At 37.4% G+C, this 22,997-nt stretch overlaps 1 protein-coding gene across 12 annotated transcripts in view; it reads left to right on the forward strand.

Moving 5' to 3' along the window:
• Positions 1-22,997, forward strand: part of atrnl1b (attractin-like 1b) — a 1,086,143-nt gene that overhangs the window by 181,730 nt on the left and 881,416 nt on the right. For 11 of the 12 annotated variants that reach the window (XR_010021036.1, XM_063072023.1, XM_063072026.1 and 8 more), the window contains 2 exons: positions 14,126-14,381; positions 19,092-19,275. Coding sequence is in view for 11 of the 12 variants with exons in the window: in XM_063072023.1 (XP_062928093.1) it covers positions 14,126-14,381; positions 19,092-19,275 (440 nt within the window). In the remaining variant the exon portion in view is untranslated. Of the gene's footprint in view, positions 1-14,125; positions 14,382-19,091; positions 19,276-19,847; positions 19,877-22,997 lie in introns of those variants that run through there. The other variant, XM_063072033.1, reaches the window with a different exon arrangement.

The following is a 22,997-nucleotide window of genomic DNA, read 5'->3' on the forward strand; positions in this document are numbered from 1 at the left end:
ACCAGCATTTTTTGTGTGTGTTGCTTGAAGTTCCAGCATCTGCAGATTTCCTCGTGTTTGTGTCATTGTGTCATTTGAGTTAATCAAATATGTTATAGGGTATAGGATGTTCCGATTTATGAACTCCAAGGGAAAATCTCCCTTCATTCTGGAGGCAGCCATGACACAACATTAATTTAGTATTGTACCCCCTACAAATTTTAATTGTTGTTTTTCCATTGGATGACTTCACCAAGTATGTTTAATGAGTAAACTTTGTTTTCCAGAGTAATTGATTTATTCTGCTTTTAATCCATTTTGACCTTCTTTGAAGGGTGAGGGAGGTGATTTCTGTATTAATACTTACAAAATGAAAATTCACAACAGAGCTACCAAGTTTCAGGTGAAATACTCAAGTAAGTGGTAATTAAGAAATTTGGGAATGCTGTCACCATTGTAAGGTTTGTTAAAACTGCATCAGGTAACTCATCAGGATTGCAGATTGGGGAATTCAGAATGTTACCCAGTGCCCTCTGCGATGACCCAGGCAACAATTTCTGTTGCAGAGCTAAACCCCTCATGAGTTCTTGTTGCAGACAGATCTTCTGGACAGAATTTTATCATAGGGTGAGAGCTGATTAATATGGAAGTCTGTATATATTTTAAATACATGCTTGACTATAGCAGAAAAAGGTGGCTTATTAACCTGCAGATTCTTATAATATTATTTCTAGAAATTGATTAATCTGAGAGTGATACATTTTTAATTCATGTGAAGGCTGCAAAATTTTTGAAGAAAATTATCTGCATTGAGTACACAACTAACATTGATCAAATTGTTCAGATTGGTGTAAATTTTGATGTCTGATTTTATTAACTAGATTGTATCTGTGCAAACTAGTTCAAAGTACATGTATTATCAAAGTATGTATATTATATACAACCTCGAGATTTGTCTCCTTATAGACAAAACAAAACAAAGAAACTCAAAAGAACCTATTTAAAAAATATTATTACAGATAACTGTTTTGTGGATTAGGATGTGGATTTAGTAGGAAGAACAATTTTGTTTTTTGCAAATTAAATGAGAAGAGCAGCTATTTGCCTTCTGGGTTGAATGTGAAATAAATGAGAGTTTTGTCAATGTTAATAGTTGTCACTGTTGCATCATAAAGAAGAACAGGTATACTTCAAGAATTGTGAGCAAAAGAAATTGATGTGTGGTTTTCATTTAATTTGTAAGAAAGCACACTTGGGACAAAATGCACAATATCAAATGAGAGATCAGCCTCTTTGATGTTTCCTATATCTAGTCTTTTTAATAATTCATGATCTGATGTTGCTTTAACTTGTGTATTCAGTGATGTTCAGAATATTTGTGCTTCAGTTGAGCATAATTAACATGCACAATGTTGATGGAAGTATTTATTAATAAGGCTCAAATAGTTATCAAAAATGGTTGGGGATGCTTTGCAGTAGCCTTGTATTCACTGCTGAAGCATGTGCAAAAAGTTTTTAGAATAAATATTTTTTGTTTAAGTTCCTTTGTTTTTATTAAAATTCCTTTTAGATTTTTGTGATGCTTTTGCACATACGCATCTGGGCTGACTGTTAAGTATTTTTTCTTAAACTTGGTTCTGATGATTAGGGTTGTAAAGAACAATGATACCTAAAGTTATTTTAAGTACTGAAGAAAGATTGAATTGTGTTTGACAATCCAAGTGTAATTTTTTTATTGTCAGTATTTATTACTAATTCCTCTATATTCCAGTACTACTACTTTTAATTGCTGTGATATTATAACCAGGAAAATCTGGACAAGAATATATTTTAGACAATGTGATTGCCATTGAGGAATGGGGTGAGAATTCATTTTAATGGAAATAAATAAGTGAGTGCCTTTGAGTAGAAAACTTGTCATTGGGTTTTCTCTCTCTGAAACAGAAAATTGAAGTGACAGGTTGGGAGACAAAGAGTTTTTTAAAGGAACCTTATGGAGTACTTTATTCACTTACAACATCATTAGGACTTGCTTCCCTGTCTTTTGATTAGTGACTTGTGTACTAATTACTACTTAATTGATCTTATCTGTGGGTAGGCCCATACTAAATAAACCTAGCAATGATACCTAATGATTAAAATAACTTCCTTACACTGTGACAGTTCAGGCACAAATGTGCCAAAACTGTTAAGCATAGGTAACTCCTTGTTGATGGTTTTCTGCTTCTCACCTGAGAAATGGCTGGTTAACAATAGAAAATGTTGAAGCTGGAAGTACATTTTGGTTGACTAATTTTTGTGAAGCGTGAATGCTGTGGTTTACAGTACTTGCCAAATCTTGTGGGTATGGGGCTGACGACGGACGGGCAGGACATGTGCACTCATTATTTTTATTGGTTTATAATTGTCACATACAGTGAAAAACTTGTCTTGCATACTGTTCATACGGATCAAATCACTGCACAATGTAAACAATAACAATGCAGAATGAGGTGTAAAAGTGCCCGAAAAAGTGTAGTGCAAGTAAACAATAAAGTGTAAGATCTGAAGTTAGACTGAGAGGTCAAGTGCCCATCCTATTGTACAAGAGGTTCATCAAGGGCCTGATAACAGTAGAACTGAAACTTCTCTTGAGCCTTATGATAATGTGCCTTCAAACTTTTGTATCTTCTGTCTGAAGGGAAAGGTTGGGAGAGAGAATGTTCGGTATGGGTGGTGTTTTTGATTATGCTGGCTACTTTACTGAGGCGGAGTCCTTTGAGGGGAGGCTGGTTTCCAAGATGTGCTGAGCTGTGTCCACAACTCCCAATTTTTTTGCAGTCACGTGCAGAGCAATTGCCATACCAAGCCATTATGGATCCAGACAGAAAGCTTTTTATGGCGCATTAATCGCAATTAGTAAGGGTCAATGGGGATGTGTCAAATTTCTTTAGCCTCCAAAGGAAGGAGAGGTGAGCTTTCTTAGGCATGACATCAACATGGTTGACCCAAGCCAGGCTATTGGTGTTGCTAACACTTAGGAACTTGAAGCTCTGAACTTACACAGACAGGAGTGTGTGTACCACCCTCCTTTCTGAGGTCAATGACTAATTTTTTTTGTGGACATGGAGGGAATTACATGTCCAACTAATCTATTTGACTGTGGCAGTTTCTTGAATGTTCTCATGCATCTCTGTTGACCTCCCTTGATTCTGTTCACTGTTGCCAAAATAAGGAAGCTGTTCATTTAGTGGTCTTCTGAATTAGACGGCCATAGCCTGAAACCAACATGTTTCAGGACAGTCTTTGCTGCCACTTACTTTGATTTGTTGGGGACAGAATTGTTAAAGCTGATCCAATTACCTTTTAGGAAGAAGAATTTTTTAAGTGATCTATTATTTATTTTGTTATTTGTTTTTGCTTTGCCTCTCTTTACTTTCTTTTGACTAATCAATTTTCTCCTTTCTTCCTTTCCTTTCATTCACTTCCTTATCATTTTTCTTCTTTCCCTAATGATTAAAATGATTCGATATGAGCCAAACTTGAGACAAGCTTAAATACTAAGGATAGTTTTAATTAGAAATCTGGTTTGTAATTTCTTCATGTTTTAATGGAAATTTTAAAAAATTACAATTTAATTATTTCCTTTGTTTATTCTTTAGATCCACATTGTTCTTTTTTGTATTTTTCCTATCCTGTTGTTGATGACTTGAATTAACCCACTGAAGTTTGCTGGTGCCTCTGCTGTTAAACTGTTTAATATTTCAGTAGTTAATTTTGATCCAGGAGATGTGTACACTTATGGTTGGAGTCAGTTTTGCCAGTTTCCCCTGTTATGATGTTCTCAGTCCTGGTTTACAGCAATATAGATTGTAAAATATTAAAATCCAAAAGTGCAAGGACAAGATTAAGTACCGGCTGGAAACACTGGTTTCCATGGCAACATCTACAAAGTTTTTGTTTTTCCCCTTGTGGTTTTGTCTATGGTCCTAAAATTACTGAGTTATTCAATCTGAAGATCTTTGGCTTAGGTGAGCAGAGGCATAAATTAGGAAAGAAAGAAATCCTACATTGAATTGTTTCTCATGATAGTATTGAAATTGCAACTATAGTACAAAGACCTCCTTTGAGCCTGATTGAGCCTACCGGAAGGAATTAATTTTATTCTGGAATATTCAATTGCAAGATTATGTAGATTCACCTTGCAATTATATTTTGGTTTTAGTTTGATTTGTCAGCACTTCTGAGGCATAAATTCAGCAGTGACAAAATGTCAGTGACTTTAATACATTAAAGTCCAAGAAAGATAATTATGCTCAAAGCTTCTTGTCAAAGAGCTAAGAAACATGGATGCAGTGAAGCATGCTGGCAGATGGTTAAGTGATGAGATGGATAAAGCTGATTAATAAAAAAAATCAATATACATCTTACCTTTCTTCAGAAAAAGCCATTGTAATCTTTTTTTAATCCCATATATCTTTAGATATCGACAAACCTTGGCATTGTCAACTTGTATTTTTTATTAAAATAATTTTTCGCAATCAATGTAATAATGAGGTTTTCTCATTTATGTTTGTAGCTATTCTGACTGGACTTTCTCTGGTCGATTTTTCAGGACGAAGAACCCTTCTGTTATTTTCTAATTTGCCCATTAATGACATTACTTGTATTTTGTTTTACATATATTTTTAAATCAGAAATCATTTTAATAGTGCAATTTACATTTAAGCTTGCTCTCATCTCATGGTGTCAGTATTTGATCACTATGTAGAAATGGAGCAAAGGGGATTCTTTTTGTCTTGTCGTTTCCTTTTGTACACCATTTCCCTGCAAATACCTCTGCATTAACTTGATGGTGTCTTTTAATGTATTTCCCATCAGCTATTATTTTATGTATTAGCCATGTAATGAGTGATAAATGTCAGTAAGCAAAATTAGATATCAGCAAGTAAATGATTAAACATTTCAAATTGCTTAAGTCATTTAATAAATTTAATTTACTTTGTCAAAATGTGATTTGTGCTTGAAGATTATACAGTATGCTTTAACATTGGTCAGTCCACATTGATTTCCTTTCTTCATTAGCCGTTCTTTGAGAATGACTTGCATTCCAGATCTGAGGTGTTGAATTATTTAACCAAATGCTTATCTGTACAAAATCTTGATTTTTCCTCAGCCACCACAAGAACAAAATCTTCTATGAAGATGTTGTTATGTGCCAGAATATGGAATTCCACTGTTCTCACCCAGTAAAAATGCATGAACCTGAATAGTAGATGTCAACATGCTCAATTGACAGAAGGTGGTACTTTTTCCTGGTCTCAATCTGTTGAGCAGCTGTAGTTATATGTTATTATTTTCCAGAAAGGATCATAACTTTGAGGTTCCTTAGGACTTGTGCCTTCAGACCAGATTTAATATACTGTGAATAATGGTGATGTAAAAAATAAGTCTTTTTTTAATGCAGGGTGTGGTAGGTTTTTGGACTAGTTACTGGGATAACAGCGGAAGCCCACAGTTTGGTGGAGTGCAAGAGGCTTTTGGATGGACACATGAATATAGATGATGCACAAGAGGTGGATATTTAGTATATCTATAAATAGGCACAAATTATGAGCTGAACGACCAGTCCAGTGTTGTACAGTTCTATGTTGTATATCTAATAATGAAAGGTGTTGAATAAGGCGGACAAGAAAGACTGACCGTTGAACAGAGTGATTTGTAAGAATAATTCAATGCTTGTGGGAATGAGATTTCATAGCCTCATTATTTCTTTGCCTCCTCATGTTGAGTGACGTTTCAGAATCCCCCCAAGATTTATGAACCATCATAATCAGGATTCTTGTGATACCATTACTGACCCCAAATTGTTAGCACAAAATTAATTTCAATAAGGTATTGTAAATGTAAGAAGATCATGACATGCAATTAATTTCAATAGCTAATTGAACCATATGAATATACCTTTTAAGTTTGGAAGTGTAATTTGTCCACTAATATACTGTATGAGCATAATCTAGGATTTCTTATGGCTCCCAGTGCTATTATACTTGAAGTTATATATTCCACCTCTCAATGTTAGTAAGACTAATTCTTTCATTTAGATGCAAATACTTTAAATTCTTGCCAACCAAATATAATTAAAAAATATCAAATATTTTTGTATTTGAGCTACCTTTCAAAAAGAAAACTATTCAGTGAAATTGATTAGTTACAGTCCAGCTTTCATTTAAGGTTTCTCCACCACAATCTAATACTTCTATGAAATCGATACTCTGCTTTTTATGTAATATTGAAGTAATCATTCATACTTTCTATCATCCAAATACTGAAAGCAACTTGAGTACTACTAAAATACATTGATATATTTTGAGAGTTGTAGTATCTGAGTGAGGGAAAAGTTATTAAAATAATTTACGAATTAAGAAATTGAATTAAAGAATGTTCTTTCAGCTACAGATATCCTGCTTGCTTCATTATATTTTGCAACCAGAGTGCACTGTTCTTTTTGTAACCCAACTGGGAGTGTGGAATGGCATTATTATGGGTTGGTAGCATAATCGAAGGTTTCAAAGGTACAATTTAATGTCAGAGAAATGTATACAATATACATCCTGAAATGCTTTTTCTTTGCAAACATCCATGAAAACAGAGCAGTGCCCCAAAGACAGTTAATTGTTGGAACCCCAAAGTCCCCTCCCAGCTGCCCCCTCCTGCGGCAAGTGGCAGCAAAAAACAATCCTCCCCTCACCCCACCGGCAAAAAAAAAGCATGGGCACCCGCCACTGAGCACTCAAACATGAGCAAAGACACAGACTTGCAGTTACCCCAAAGACTTCGCGATTTACCCGGTATTCGACATACCACAGGTTCATCCCTCTCCCTAATAAGGGAGAAAGAGGTGTCTCCGTTTTTCCAGCAAGCGGGGAGACATACCAAACAACTCGCTGGTTTGCAATGTTAAAAGTCTGCCACATCGTTTTTTTCGAGCTCTGTACCCAAAAATCTGGGCACACAACTGCGGATATTCTGACTCCCCTGACAACACACAGGTCTCCCGTCGTGACACCGACCCTCAATCCACCCATCTCCAGAGCCCCGAGATCCTAGGCTTCCAAATCCAAACCGGACCCTTAGGCTGAGCAACAACAACGGCTGGCTATGAAACCCCAAGAGCAGGTCCCATTCCTGCAAAGGACCGTAGTCAGCGTGTAACTCCAGGTCATGGTCTTCAAAAGAACCTTGAAAGGGAAAAATAAAGATATTAAAGATGGAAATAGAGCTGTTTCCGAAGACGCAAGCAAAGGAGTCGCCGTTTAGTGCCATCATCACTCTACTCCGCTTTCTAATAATCATCATAAGCTCTAATTAATAGCAATATCAATACTGATTTTATGTCATGGGTATTTGTTATCTTTGTAAAATGTCAGGATTGACATTCATGATTGGTATAACAAAAAATAGTTTAAACCTGTGAAACAGGTCAAAGTAAATGAAGTATTTCATGGATAATTGGTAATTGATCCTTGGCAGATCCTCCTGAACCATGCTGTATTTTAATTTTTCAGAATTAAACTTAAACAAGCACAAAGTTTTTAATTGGAAAAACAGAAGAATCCTGTGGTGAAATTCCCTAATTTGTTCTCATCAAATTATAAGTTTCGAAGATAAATTACCAGAAGTTTCAGATTCAAGATTGTTAAATGTCATTTCCAGAGAACAAAGTAATTGTTACTCTGGATCTGATGCACTTCACAAAAAAAACAATAATAATAAACATGCAACAAGATAAAAAACACAATATTAAAAACATAATAAATATAAATATGTAGAAACATAGAAAACCTACGGCACAATACAGGCCCTTTGGCCCATGATGCTGTGTCAAACATATACTTTAGAAATTACTTAGGGTTACTCATTGCTCTCTATTTTTCATGTTTCCATATAGTTCCTGTAGCCATCTAGGAGTCTCTTAAAAGACCCTGTTGTTTCTGCCTCCACCACTGGCACCAGCAGCCCATTCCACGCACTCAACCGCTTTCTGTGTAAAAACAACTTACCCTGGACATCTCCCCTGTACCTACTTACAAGCAGCTTAAAACTGTGCCCTCTCCTATTAGCCATTTCAGCCCTGGGAAAAAGCCACTGACTATCCACATGATCAATACCTCTCATCATCTTATACACCTCTACTGTGTCACCTCTCATCCTCCATCGCTCCAAGGAGAAAACGCGGAGTTCACTCAACCTATTCTCATAAGGCATGCTCCTCAATCCTTGTAAATCTCCTCTGCACCCTTTCTATAGTTTCCACATCCTTCCTGTAGTGAGGGGACCAGAACTGAGCACAGTATTCCAAGTGGGGTCTGACCAGGGTCCTATAAAGCTGTAACATTACCTCTCAGCTGTTAAACTCAGTCCCACGGTTGATGAAGGCACTGTATGCCTTCTTAACCACAGAGTCAACCTGCGCAGCAGCTTTGCGTGTCCTATGGACTCGGACTCCAAGATCCCTCTGATCCTCCACACTGCCAAGAGTCTTACCATTAATACTACATTCTGCCATCATATTTGACCTACCAAAATGAACCACCTCACATTTATCTGGGTTGTAAGATAGCTTATATAGATAGATAGTATGCCCATAAAGTGACACTAGGTCATGGAGTGTCTGTACATAAAGTGACTGAATAAAGTACTGTAGTAGTTTACGGAGTGTGGAGGGGTGAGTTAGTGGGTGCAGGTGTTAATCAGTCTTACTGCTTGGGGAAAGTAACTGTTCATGACAGGGGTCCTCAACCTTATTTGCACCGTGGACCGGTTTAATATTGACAATATTCTAGCGGACCAGCCAACGGTGGGTGGTGGGGTGGGGTGGGCGGGGGTGTTCAAGTTCAACAGTGGGCGTGACAGGGAATGAGGAAAGGTGCAGCTGACTCATATCGTTTCATATCACCAAATCATATCATTTCCTCGTGGCCTGATAGCACATGCTTTGAGGCCCGGTGATTGGCGACCACTGGTTTATGAGTCTGGTGGTCCTGGCATGGATGCTACATAGCCTCCTCCCTGATGGGAGTGGGACAAACAGTCCATGAGCAGGGTCAGTGGGATCCTTCCTGATATTACTGGCACCTTTTTATATGTATAAAATGTGTGTGTGTGTCCTTGATAGTGGGTATCAATAATTAGCAATAATTATTGCTAATTACTGCCCTAAGTGTAACAATGGCATCCTTGTTTAAGCTTCCATTTTATAATCACAGAAACTTTGTAATATTTCAGTTTGATTGAAACTTTGCAAAGTTCTGTGGTTATAGAATTCTTGTGATGGCTCTTGGTTTATGTAAAGTAGAAGCTGAGGCGAGGACAAATATTAAATAGCTGTCAATAAATGATGCAGTTGTTTCATTAGAAGTTGTGTAGCTGGGGAATATTTGTTGCAGTAGTTTAATCTTGAATACTGATTCTCGGAACTCTGTGCTATAAATAAAACTGAAAATGCTGGAAGTGCTCAGCAGTTCAAGCAGCATTTGTGAAAATTGAGTCGAGTTGATGCTGTAAATTGGAATTACATCTTCAATCTCAATGTTAGTGGTTTTTCTCTCTGCAGTTGCTGTCTGACCTGCGGAATGTTTGCAGCATTTTCTGTTTATACTTCAGATTTCCAGCATCAGTAGTTTGTTTCTGAATCACATTCATGTTTAAATAATTTACACTTTGATGGAGGGATGCTGTTTTTGCCAGTACCATTACTCTCGCTTTGATTTACTGATTTCTAGTACACTGAATGAATGTAATCTGAAATGGCTTGCTTTGGTTGATGTAAAAACAAGCATGAAATTGGTTGCAATCATCCTGTGTGTTATCCCTTTTTGTGCCTTGTGTGCATTGGCAGCATTTTTGCCACTTCCTGAGCATTTGTCTTATTTTACAAGGCCAAGTTCAACTGAGCACAGATGGAAAGTGTGCAAGGGGGCAGCTGGATTTGAACCTGTAACCATTCACCTCAAAGTCCGGTGTTGATGCCACTACACCTATCGGTTGGCTATTCATGCTGTAACTCAACATAAGTATTGGTAATAAGAAGAATTGGTATATTTTTGTTGCTAATTATTGCCATCAAATGTATAAGGGACAGTAATGTTTCTGCTGGAATCAAAAATTATTGTTAGATTTCTGTAGTTGGTTGTAGGTACGGGATCTTCAGAATAAATAGATCTTCAGTAAAGATAATTCTCTATATTATCTTTATCTAGATTATCTTTATGATGTAGTCATAAAGAAGGCAAGACAGTTGCTATACTTTATTAGGAGTTTGAAGAGATTTGGCATGTCAGCAAATACACGCGAAAACTTCTATAGTTGTACCAAGGACAGCATTGTGACAGGATGCGTCACTGGTATGGAGGGACTACTGCACAGGACGGAAAGAAGCTTCAGAGGGTTGTAAATCTAGTCAGCTCCATCTTGAGCACTAGCTTACAAAGTACCCAGGACATTTTTAGGGAGCAGTGTCTCAGAAAGGCAGCTTCCATTATTAAGGACCTCCAGCACCCAGGGCATGTCCTTTTCTCACTGTTACCATCAGGTAGGAGGTACAGAAGCCTGAAGGCACACACTCAGCGATTCAGGAACAGTTTCTTCCCCTCTGCCATCTGATTCCTAAATGGACATTGAAGCTTTGGACACTACCTCACTTTTTTTAATATACCGTATTTCTGTTTTTGCACATTTAAAAGAAAATCTATTCAATATACATAATTGATTTACTTGTTTATTTATTATTATGCTTACTTTATTTATTATTATTATTATTATTTCTCTCTCTGGTAGATTATGTATTGCATTGAACCATTGCTGCTAAGTTAACAAATTTCACGTCACATGCCGGTGATAATAAACCTGATTCTGATTCTATACTCATGAAAACACATAGGAAGCAACAAGTTTCACCTGTCATATAGAATAACGTCTTGTATTGAGTCTGGTTCTCTTGTCTTTAGATGGTTTATCCTGTGAATTTGTGAGCTTTACCTTGAGAAACATATTAAATATGATTGGACACACCCCTGTGATGTTTTGGACTTAGAATCACACAGCACAAAAATGGACCTTTTGGCCCACTGTGCGTATGCTCATCATCTGCTGTACTACAGGTGCACATTCCTCTATCCGAAATTCTGAAATCCAAAAAGCTCTGAAAACCGAAGTTTTTTTTGCCAACAGCTGACGTCACTCAGGTGTGACGTGGCAGCATTAGCAGAGGCCGCCAGATGTCAGGTGTGGTTCAGCGCTCGTACTGGTTACACGTGCATTTGCTGTTTGCTGATATTTTGTGTTCACTGTTGACTTAGTGTTTAATTTCACTGTGAAAATGTCAAAAAGAGCCGCAGATACCCCTATGGGTAACAATGAGAAAAAGAGAAGGGATCTTCTCTATCAATAACGCAGAAAGTGGAGTTATTGCAGAAGCTTGATCGTGGTGTGTCTGTGCGGCGTTTTACTGAAGAAAATAGTGTTGGAATTACCACTGTATAATGATTTAAATAAACAGAAAGACAATTACTGAAGTTTTATATTGACAGTGACAGCGGTGTTTTACATTTATTCCAATAGGTCATTTACCATGTGTTTGATTTGGTTCATTTGAAGCTGTATATTTTTATGTTTTATTGAATGTTTTTGTTGGAAATAAAATTTCTTCTTGTCATTATTCCCTAAACAATACAGTATAACAATTATTTACATAGCATTTACATTGTATTAGGTGTTATAAGTAATCTAGAGATGATTTAAAGTATACGGAAGGATGTACGTAGGTTTGGTGCGCAGCTGGGTCTTAAAGTCCGCCTCACTAAGCTAGGTTAAATAAAGGACTTGAGCATACGTGTTTTTTGGTCGCGGCGGGGGTGGTCTGAAATCTGAAAAATTCTGAATTCCGACATGCATCTGGCCCCAAGGATTTTGGATAAGGGATTGTCGACCTGTATTTCTATTTTCTCTCTCCTGCCTTGCTGCTTCAGTCAGGCTGTTATACGAGCCAAGTAATATACTAAGCCATACATCTTTGGGATGTAGGAGGAACATGGAAATTCCACACTTAGAAAAATTCACTTTGCAATTGAATGTGGGTCACTGCAGGTGTGAAGCAGCAGTCTTAATATCAGTGCCATTATGCCACCTAAGAACTGCAGTTTTCTTTAGTTGCCTCAACTTCTCTACCATTGTCAGAGCAACTAGATCTAGAGTGAAAAATAAACTTCAGTAAAGGTACTAAGTCAGCCAAATCATTGATTTCATAACTAATTTAATCCTCAGAACTTTACAGTGTAGATCATTACCTATCCAAGTCCTTTGTGTTCCGATACCCACATATTTTCTGGGAGAAGGTTGCTTCTGCTCTTGGTTCATTTTCGCCTCCAGAGCATATTGTCTGGAAGATAAAACCTACCTTAGATATGATGTCCCCAAACGAGCAATTGTATCATTAGAATTATCATATCTTCATGGAAGTGGGGAACTGTTCTACTGCTCTGGTGGGCTGGGCGAATGAGATCTACAGTGAAGTCCAATGGCCAGGAAGGCAGTTCTGCAACGCTCCGTAGAAAGTGAAGGGCATGATGAGATACAAAGGGGGTCATGGTCATCATCTGCAACCAAGGAAGACCTGAGTTGTGATGACTACTCATACCATTGGACCCAGACTTAGGAGAATGTGAGAGTGGAATAGCCCTACTTCCATGGCTTTTCCACTTTTAAAAGCTTTCACGTTCAGGTTTCCTGTTATTGTCGGATATGATGGACAACCACCACCATTGCAATTACATTTCATCTGAAATATCTCGGCAAGCATCACATTTCCCTCTATTACCAGGTTTTTAATAAATTCTTGAATTCATTGTTTGTTCCCAATTCTTGTATCATACCTATCCAAGTCTCTGTAATTGTTTTTTGCCATTTAAATTGTGGCCTGATCACTGATGTTTCCCATATTTAGTGAGCTACATACATGACTTACACATTCATTTCCCATCATGTAAGATGTTGGCTCAGACTTGCAGTATGTAAAATATTACATATTCTTTCTTAGTAATATGCAGTACATAACCTTTCAATATGACACTATTTTTGCTGAAGTTATATTTATTCTCTTTTAAACTGAAAGTTTACCTTACGTACTCTACTTTTTTTGCCTTTTGTGTATGATCACAAATGCAACCATCCACACAATGATATGGAGTTGCTGGTGATGTTATAATGTAGGGACAGTCTCTCAAGCACAGGGAATTAATCTCTGGTTGTGCTGTGTGAGGCAGAACTCTCAGATGGCTGTCTTGCCTGGATGAATTTGGTGAACTTTGAGATTGCAAGTTGCTCTGTGGAGCATAAAATCTGTGAACTTGAATAAGAACTTGGAGACTAAATAGTACATTTGTCTTCTGATTGGAAATGATGCATACTGTTGCTTAAACGTGAACTTGAATGCCATTTTATAAAAAGCTCTACTTCAGATAAATGTAAAATTACAGAATATTTAATGTGATAAACGTTTATACAACATAATAAAAGGCCATTCTTTGATTATATTTTCTTTGGATTGGAGACAAAAGCCATTAATCTGATATATTCTTTTAGTTTTGGCATTTAGTTCATTCTTCAGATGTGGCAAATTAAGATTAAAGCAATTTAAATAATGTTTGGAAAGAGGTTGAAGTTAGTGATTTAAATAACGTACAAAATGCTGGAAGAACTCAGCAGGTCAGGCAGCATCTATGGAAAAGAGTAAACAGTCGACGTTCATCAGTCCAGTCCTGATGAAGGGTCTCAGCCCAAAACATTGACTGTTTACTTTTTTTCCATAGATGCTGCCTGGCCTGCTGAGTTCCTCCAGCATTTTGTGTGTGTTGCTTTGGATTTCCAGCATCTGCAGATTTTCTCATGTTTGTGTTTGTATGAAGGCAGTTCATTATTTGCACTCAGTGGCTGCACTGATTTTGTTGATTTACAGTCAATCAAAAGAACATGGCAGCATATACTTCTCTTGTTTGTCAATGATTTAAATGTCCCCTTGTGATTTGTCTGTCTTACTCTTTGCAAAATAGTAGCAGCTAGACAAGGCTTATTGATATTCCTATTAATTCATGTCATTTCTTCCTTCTAGGATGATATTTACATGTATGGTGGGAAAATTGATATGGATAATGGAAATATTACAAATGAGCTATGGGTCTTCAACATTCCCACTCTGTCATGGACAAAAAGAACACCAACGGTTCTAGCTCACGGCCAACAGTATGATTTGGAAGGACATTCAGCACACATCATTGAAATGGATAGTGGGGATGTCATCATGATCATTATTTTTGGATATTCTGCACTTTATGGTTATATAAACAGTGTTCAAGAATACAATATAAGTAAGTAATTTATATGTGCTTTGATTTTCTCATATTAAACAGAATAGTCTCTTGGGTACTGAAAATGAAGAATAGAAATTGAAAGGCTGTCTAAAGAATCCAGTGACAGACCTAAATGAAGCATGTTTATTGCAATTCAAGTTCTGTTTGACCTATATAATTTTAGCTCATTATACAAAGAAGCACTATTAAATGACATGTTTAATTTTTTTTAGTTTTAAGTTAATTCTTGCAAAGGGATTTCATGATATGTGCAAATTCCCCAAATGCATGCTTTTTCTGTCCTTCCATTTATGCAGATGGATAGCTCATCAGGTGCAATATCATTCCAAGCAGTAAGAGCATTTACAATACCAAATTGTGGATAAAATAAAATCTATTGATAAAAGCATCACTAGTATATTCATAGAACACTGTTGGCAATCCATGACTCTGACAGATCCAGTCATGAAAACTGGAAATTTATCAACCTGCATTAAAATATTTGAAAATTATACTTAAAATTTTTTAACAATAATTTGTGAAGGTGAAGTAGCTTGGTTGGAAGCTGTCTGAGTAATTTTACCAAGTTGAATTACGTCTTCAGTGTAACAGAAAAAGAATTGGTTTATGGCTTTTTAGCTATGCAATATATAATTATATGTGCTTTATCATCCTGATGAGAAAGTTCATAAATTTCTTTAGACCATAAGACAAAGGAGCAGAATTAGGCCATTTGGCCCATCGAGTCTTCTCCGCCATTAAATCATGGCTGATCCTTTCCCCCCTCCTCAGCCTCACTCCCTGTAACCTTTGATATTGTGTCTAATCAAGAACCTATCAAGCTCTGCATTAAATACACCCAAGGACCTCTCTACCACAGCTGCCTATAGTAATAAATTCCACAAATTCACCACCTTCTGGCTAAAGAAATCTCTGTTTTAAATGGACACCCTTCTATCCTGAGGCTGTGCCCTCTTGTCCTATACTCCCCCACCATGGGAAACATCCTTTCCACATCTACTCTGTCTAGGCCTTTCAAAATTAGAAAGGTTTCAATGATATCCCCCCTCGTCCTTCTGAATTCCAGTGAGTACAGTGCCAGAGCTATCAATGATAATCCTTTCATTCCCAGGATCATCCTTGTGAACCCTCTCCAATGCCAGCACATCTTCTCTAAGATGAACACCCCAAGGGTTAACTTGCAAGTGGAGTCTGTGGTGAGGTAAAACTGTTCACACTTCTCAAGGTGAGGCTTCATCAGTGCCTTATAAAACCTCAGCATCACATCCCTGCTCTTGTACTCTCGATGTTACCATTAGGTAAGAGGTACAGAAGCCTGAAGGCACACACTCAACGATTCAGGAACAGCTTCTTTCCCTCTGTCATCTGATTCCTAAATGGACATTGAACCCTTGCACACTACTCCACTTTTTTTAATATACAGTATTTCTGTTTTTTTGCACTTTTTAAAATCTATTCAATATACGTATACTGTAATTGATTGATTTATTATTATTATTGTTGTTTTTTTTTCTCTCTTCTATATTATGTATTGCATTGAACTGCTGCTGCTAAGTTAACAAATTTCACATCACATGCCGGTGATAGTAAACCTGATTCTGATTCTGGTCTTGAAATGAATGCTTTTGTTGCGTGAATGAAATCGCCGGAGAGAGTTACTGGTAGATAGAATGCAGCTTAATTTTTTTATTGACAAAACAAGGTATAGCAGGCATCATACGGAGATGCTTTTGGTGGAAAGGTCTGCTGGCCCAACGTGGGGCTCATTATTTATTTGCTAAACACGAAGGACAATCCATATTTACAAAGTATAGACAATGCTTTCTTTTGAAGCTACATACAAACTTCACACCTTCTGATTCGCATCCATCCCACAGATGCCAGCAGTGTCTGGACTGGGATCCACAGCTTTCAGGAATGCATTGTCCCAAACTGAATCCACAATATATTATCAAGGAACAGAAGACTGGTAGCCAAAGCCATTTGTTGAATGTAAATGACCTAAACCCAAAAATCACTGTAACAAATGCTAACATTGCATTTGCCTTCCTCACCACAGACTCTACTTGCAAGTTAACCTTTAGGGTGTTAAGCACAAGGACTCCCAAGTCCCTTTGTATCTCAGATTTTTGGATTTTCTCCCCGTTTAGAAAATAGTCTGCACATTTTATTTCTACTACCATGCATTTTCCAACATTGTATTTCATTTGCCACTTCCTTGCCCATTCTCTTAATCAGTCTGTCCTTCTGTATCCTACCTGTTCCCTCAACACTACCTGCTCCTCCACCAATCTTCATATCATCTGCAAACTTGGCAACAAAGCCATCTATTCCATCATCTAAATCATTGATATACAGCATAAAAAGAAGCAGTCCCAACACTGATCCCTGCAGAACACCACTGGTCACTGACAGCCAACCAGAAATGGATTATTTTATTTCTGCTTGCTGCCGCCTATCAATCAGCCAGTGCTCTAACCGTGCCAGTAACTTTCCTGTAATACCATTAGCTCTTAACTTGGTAAGTAGCCTCATGTATGGTGCCTTGCCAAAGGCCTTCTGAAAGTCCAAATATACAACATCCACTGCAAACCCCCTTTGTCTATCCTATGTGTAATCTTCTCAAAGAATTCCAACAGGTTCGTCAGGCCAGATTTTCCCTTAACAAAACCATGCTGATTTTGTTCTACCTTGTGCTGTATCACTAAGTACTCTATAAGCTCATCCTTAACAATTGACTCCAACGTCTTCTCAACCACTGAACTCAGGCTAACTGGCCTATAAATTCCTTTCTGCTGCCTTCTTCCTTTCTTAAAGAGTGGAGTGACATTTGCAATTTTCCAGTCCTCTGGCACCATGCAAGGTCCAATAATTTTTGAAAGATCATTACTAATGCCTCTGCAATCTTGGCCGCTACTTCTTTCAGAACCCTGGGGTGGCCAATAAACTTGTATATCCAATATCATATGCCTAACTCCAGTACAAACCAGCTATAAGGAAGTAGTTGCATTTCAGTTTAATATTAATTATGGTCACTTAATTTAGTTCTTGAAAATAAGTTAACTTAAACCACGAAACACTATAAAACATACTTATCAACTTAAAGATATTGGAATCAATGTCTGAAGCACAGTGAAAGGACTGATTTCACCCAGGTGAATTGTTGCCTGTTTGAATTCTTTGTCCATTAATGAAATCAGTTGTCTGAATTGGGTAACAACATTGTTAGATCTGATCTTGGATGAGGGAAATCTATTAGATATAATTTTTAATTGTCTGCTTTTAGTTTTGAATCCGTGTTGGCGCGTGGCCAAGTGGTTAAGGTGTTGGTCTAGTGATCTGAAGGTTGCTAGTTCGAGCCTCAGCTGAGGCAACGTGTTGTGTCCTTGAGCAAGGCACTTAACCACACATTGCTCTGCGACGGCACTTGTGCCAATCTGTATCGGCTCTAGTGCCCTTCCCTTGGACAACATTGGTGGCGTGGAGAGGGGAGACTTGCAGCATGGGCAACTGCCGGTCTTCCATACAACCTTGCCCAGGCCTGCGCCCTGGAAACCTTCCAAGGTGCAAATCCATGGTCTCACGAGACTAATGGATGCCTATTATATACTATTTTTGAATCTCAGATGTTGGACTGTGAGTTGAACTGTTTCCTTGTCAACTTTTAAAATTGTTACTGTATATTTTGTTCTGCATTTTCTGACCTGTTTTATAGTATGCTGTCAGTACATGACCAGATCTGAATATTTGAATAATTATGCAAATGAGCTACCTTATTAATATTTGAAACTGGATTTAGTATGCTTTGATTGACAGAACATGGATTTTTAGTACATTGTGTTAACATGTAAATCATTACTTTTATTTATTGTGCATTAGTTTTATACTACAGAGGTATCTAGTGTTTTTTACAATTGTATTTATGGTTTTGGAGGATAGGTTTGATTTCCAGTTAAACAGCTACATGAAATAGTGGAGCTTAATTATTGTTTTCTGATTCAAAGTATCCTGTTTACATTTAGGCTAATGCTTGTATTCTGTTTAGAATCGTACATTATTGTGTCTTATGCATACTAATGCATTCCTGTAAATGAAGAAAATAAAAACTTTAAAGTAAATTGAAATAGACCAGATTGCCTTAGACATGTGTAATGTATCCTTTATTATTTTTATGATTAGGATATTACGTTTGTGTTTTGCTTTGTTAAAAGAGATCAATGGGGTTCATATTTATTCTATTAAGTAAGTAACGTAGAAAACCTACAGCACAATACAGGCCTTTCAGCCCACAATGCTGTGCCAAACATACAAGTACTTTAGAAATTACCTGAGATTTTAATATGAATTAAAGTTTAAAAAGTCGTTCTAATTTTGGTATTAACATGAGCAGAAATGGTAGCTGCAGGTTCATTTGTAACTTACATGGCTGAGAGAGGTATGGAGGCTTTGGTCTGGATACTGGTGGATGGGATTAGGCAGAAAGTCAGACCAACATGGATTAGATAGGCCAAAAAGCCTGTATCTGTGGTGTAGTGCTCTATGACTTGTGGATAGGAATTCACTGGTAATCATTGGGAAGGATTCATCCTTAAAACATTATACAGAAAAAGATTTGTGCTTAGTTGCATTTCATATCTTTGTGTATAGAACACTCTGGAAAACATGAAGTTTGCTGATCTTCTAAAATTCATTTTGCTTCCTATCCAGAGACCAACATGTGGTTAGTGACTGAGACAAAAGGTGCAATAGTTCAGGGTGGATACGCACACAGCAGTGTGTACAGTGCGGCGACAAAATCTGTTTATGTGCATGGAGGATACAAAGCATTTAGAAGCAATGAATATGGCTTGGTGGATGACCTCTACAAATACACTGTAAATAGCCGCACCTGGTAAGTGGAATGGGTATGCTCCTGTTGAGTTCATTTTGATTGCAGAAGCATTCTGTGTAATTGATTTGAAATAGATGTAATTAAATTGTGTTGGGGACTTTAATGGAACTGAAACACTATTTCACTTTGTTCTTTGTACCTTGCCATGTCAGAGGAAAAAGTAGAAAATACTTTCTTTATTCAAGCATTTTAGGCTTTTTTCAGTAAGAAGCTGCTTTTAGTTCAGTTTTTTGGTCACAGATATTAAGGCTGGTTTTATTTAAGTAATTTGAGAGTTTTCTCAGATGTACATTAAGAAAGATAGTCTGCTTCAAAAACTACAAGTATGGTTAATGTATCCTGGAAAATATCACACTTTTTAATTCTCTGTTTGTTTATCTGCCTGATCCTGCTGATTAATATGTTAAAATAATGGAGTTCCTGCGATTTTCCTGAATATATCAAAATTTGAAAAAAAAACTCCCATTAGGAGTTTGATTTGAATAAGTTAGTAGATTAATTGGCTATTGTAAATCACCCCTCGTATTTTTGGATGATAGGAATAATGAGAGAGCTGTGTTTGTTGGTTCGAGTTGGCAGGTGTGAGGGAACAGGCGACAACAGAAAACAGAATCTATCATCAAGGACACCTACCATCCAGGCCATGCTCACTTCTTACTGCTGCCATTGCGGAGGAGGCACAGGAGCCTCAGGTCCCACATCACCAAGGTTCAAGAACAGTTATCATCCCTCAACGATCAAACTCCTGAACCTGTGTGGATAACTTCACTCACCTCTGCTCTGAACTGATTCCACAAACAATGGCCTCACTTTCAAGGATTCTACAGCCCATGTTTTCAGCATTTATTTATTTGTTTGTTTATTATTGATATTATTATTTATGATTTTTGTTTTTGCGTATTGTGTGTTGGTCTTTGTGTATAGTTTTTTATTGATGTTATTCTGTTTTCTTGTTCTACTGTGAATCCTTGCAAAATGAATCTCAGGGTAGTATTTGGTGACATATACGTGCTTTGATAATAAATTTACTTTGAACTTTGTACAGTGAAGTATGGGACTGATGGAAATGCTGTGAGAGTTGGCATAGACTTAGGTGAAAATAGTTTCCCCGTCATGCTTTAGGAAAATATAAAATGGATTAAAAGGAACTAAGGTGTATTACTGAAAATCTAGAATTCCTGTACAACTTGAATATAATAAAACTGACTTGAAGAGGTTGATAGGTTCTTGGTTAACCAAGGTGTCAAAGGAGAAGTGGGAGAATCGGATTGAGAGGGATAATAAATTAGCCATCATGAAGTGGCCAAGTGGCCTAATTCTGCTCCTGTGCCTTATGGTCTTACTTGAAAAATCCGAAAGAACTGATTGTCTGTAACTCGAGTACTATGTACAGTTCTGGTTATTGTGTTAAGGGAAGAATGTGATAACACTTAGGTGATGCAGAGTGGATATGAGGATGTTGCCAGGTCTGGAGAATACTGTTTATAACAAGAGGTTGTTTTGGCTGGGACTCATTTTGGAAATGAAAGACTGTGGAGAGCTTTAATCAAAATATATAAAATAATAAGCTCAGCTGTTCAAAGTTCAAGTTCAAAACAAATCTATTACTGAAGTACATATATGTCACCATATCCAACCGTGAGATTCGTTTACTTGTGGGCATATACAGTAAATCCAAGAAACACAATAGAATCAGTGAAAGACTGCACCCAACAAGAAGGACAAACAACCAAAAGATAACATACTGTGCAAATGCAAAAGGGGAAAAAAAGCAATAAATATTGAGAACATGAGATGAAACATCCTTGGAAGTGAATCTATAGGTTGTAGGAATAGTTCAGTGATGGAGCAAGTGAAGTTAATCCCTCTGGTTCCAGAACCTGATGGTTCAGGGCTAGTAGCCATCCTTTAACCAGGTGGTGTGTGTCCTGAAGCTCCTGTACCACCTTCCTAATGGCAGCAGTGAGAAGAGAGCATGCTTTGTGTCCTGGAGGTCAGAACAAGTGTATATAAATTTACGACAAGGATTATAAGAGAGTTGAAGAAAGAGGTTCATTGTTTGGAAAGTAATGGTGTTTAGAATGCTGTACCTGGAAGGTTTATTCTCATTTTGATAAATGCTGGAATGAGCATTTGTAGTTCTATAACCTATGGATAGTTCTTCAGTTGGCCTGGCATTGGTGTGAAGTGCAAAGTAGTCTCTTTCTTGGTATCCTTTGACAATAGAAGATTAAGATTAGCTTTGTTGCATTGTATATTGAAACATATAGTTAAATGCATCATTTGTGTCAAATCAAATCAACGAGAATTATGCTGGGCATTCTGCAAGTGTTGCTGTGTTTCTGGTGCCAACATAACATGCCTCCAATTCACTAATCCTAACTTGCACTTCTTTGGAATGTGGGAAGAAATTGGAGCATCCGGAGGAAACTCAAGTGGTTTTGGGGAGAACGTACAAGCTCCTTTCTGATAGTGGCAGGAATTAAACCTTAATCTAGCTGTTGGCACTGTAGAGTGTTGCACTAGCCACTACGCTACTGTGGTTTTAGACCATAAGGTATGAGTACAGAATTAGGCTCTTCTACTCCATTTTCCATGCTTTTTCTTGTTTATTCAGTGGGGTTACACTTATATTGTCCTCTGCTCCCCCCCCCAGCCCTTTGTGTGCCTTTGTTACCCCACCCTTTTCTTCAATCACCCTCCTTTTCTCCCTCCCTCCCTCCCCAACTTTTGTCTGCCAGACTTGCCCTTAGCACTTGCATTGTTTTTACAGTTGATGTTTGGAGTTAATGATGTATCTCAGCTAGCATTTTCTTTGTTCAATTTAATATTTGCCCTGGGCAATAACTAGTTATAGGTGTAGCTCATTTTAAGTGTTATAAATGAATGTTTATTTTGAAGTAAAACTTTCATTTTGAGTCCCACTAATGCAATAGTTTAACATTGTTGACGGCAAGTTGCAGAAGAACATGACCCCTTACTGTCAGTAGGATGTGTGAATATAAATTAAATTCCTTCAAAGATTCTTACAACAATGTCTAGTTTTACAAGTGCCTTGTATTAAATTATCAACTTGAGTCTGTTGTTTAAGACTTGCATAAGTGCTAGAGTAATTACTCTCACTGGGACTTTGCTCTTTTGGAGATATAAAGGGAAATAGTTGGGAAGAGGTGGAGCTTATGTGAAATCTTCCTTCATAATTGTATTGGATATTGTTGGAAATCCGTGGGCATCAGAGATGAACAAAAAATCTCCTGCAAGCATTCCTTTTCCTTGGCACAGAGTATTTGTTTGAGCAGTTCCACTGAGTATTTGCCAGTTAATCTCATCCACACAATTAACCAGTGAAGAATATTCTACAATGTGCTGGAAAAATTGAGAAGGTATCGAAGCAGTTAGTGTAATACTATCATAGCACCAGCAAGCCGGGTTCGATACTGCCACTTGTATGAGGAGTATTACATTCTCTCCATGACTGCATGAGTTTACTCCAGGTGCACCAGTTTCACATCATGTCCAAAAGGTTAGCAGGTTAATTGGTCACATGGGTGTACTCGGGCAACATGGGCTCATTGGGCCAGAAGGGCCTGTTAATATGCTACATCTCTAAATAAAATAAAAACAAAACATGCTGACAATTGGATAGAGGCATTTCAGTTTCTAGTATTGTGCTGTAGAAGCTAAATTGCTGAGATATGCAAGATAATTAGTGACCTTTTCTG

Source organism: Mobula hypostoma, chromosome 19 (genome assembly GCF_963921235.1).
Source record: "Mobula hypostoma chromosome 19, sMobHyp1.1, whole genome shotgun sequence".
Classification (NCBI taxonomy): domain Eukaryota; kingdom Metazoa; phylum Chordata; class Chondrichthyes; order Myliobatiformes; family Myliobatidae; genus Mobula; species Mobula hypostoma.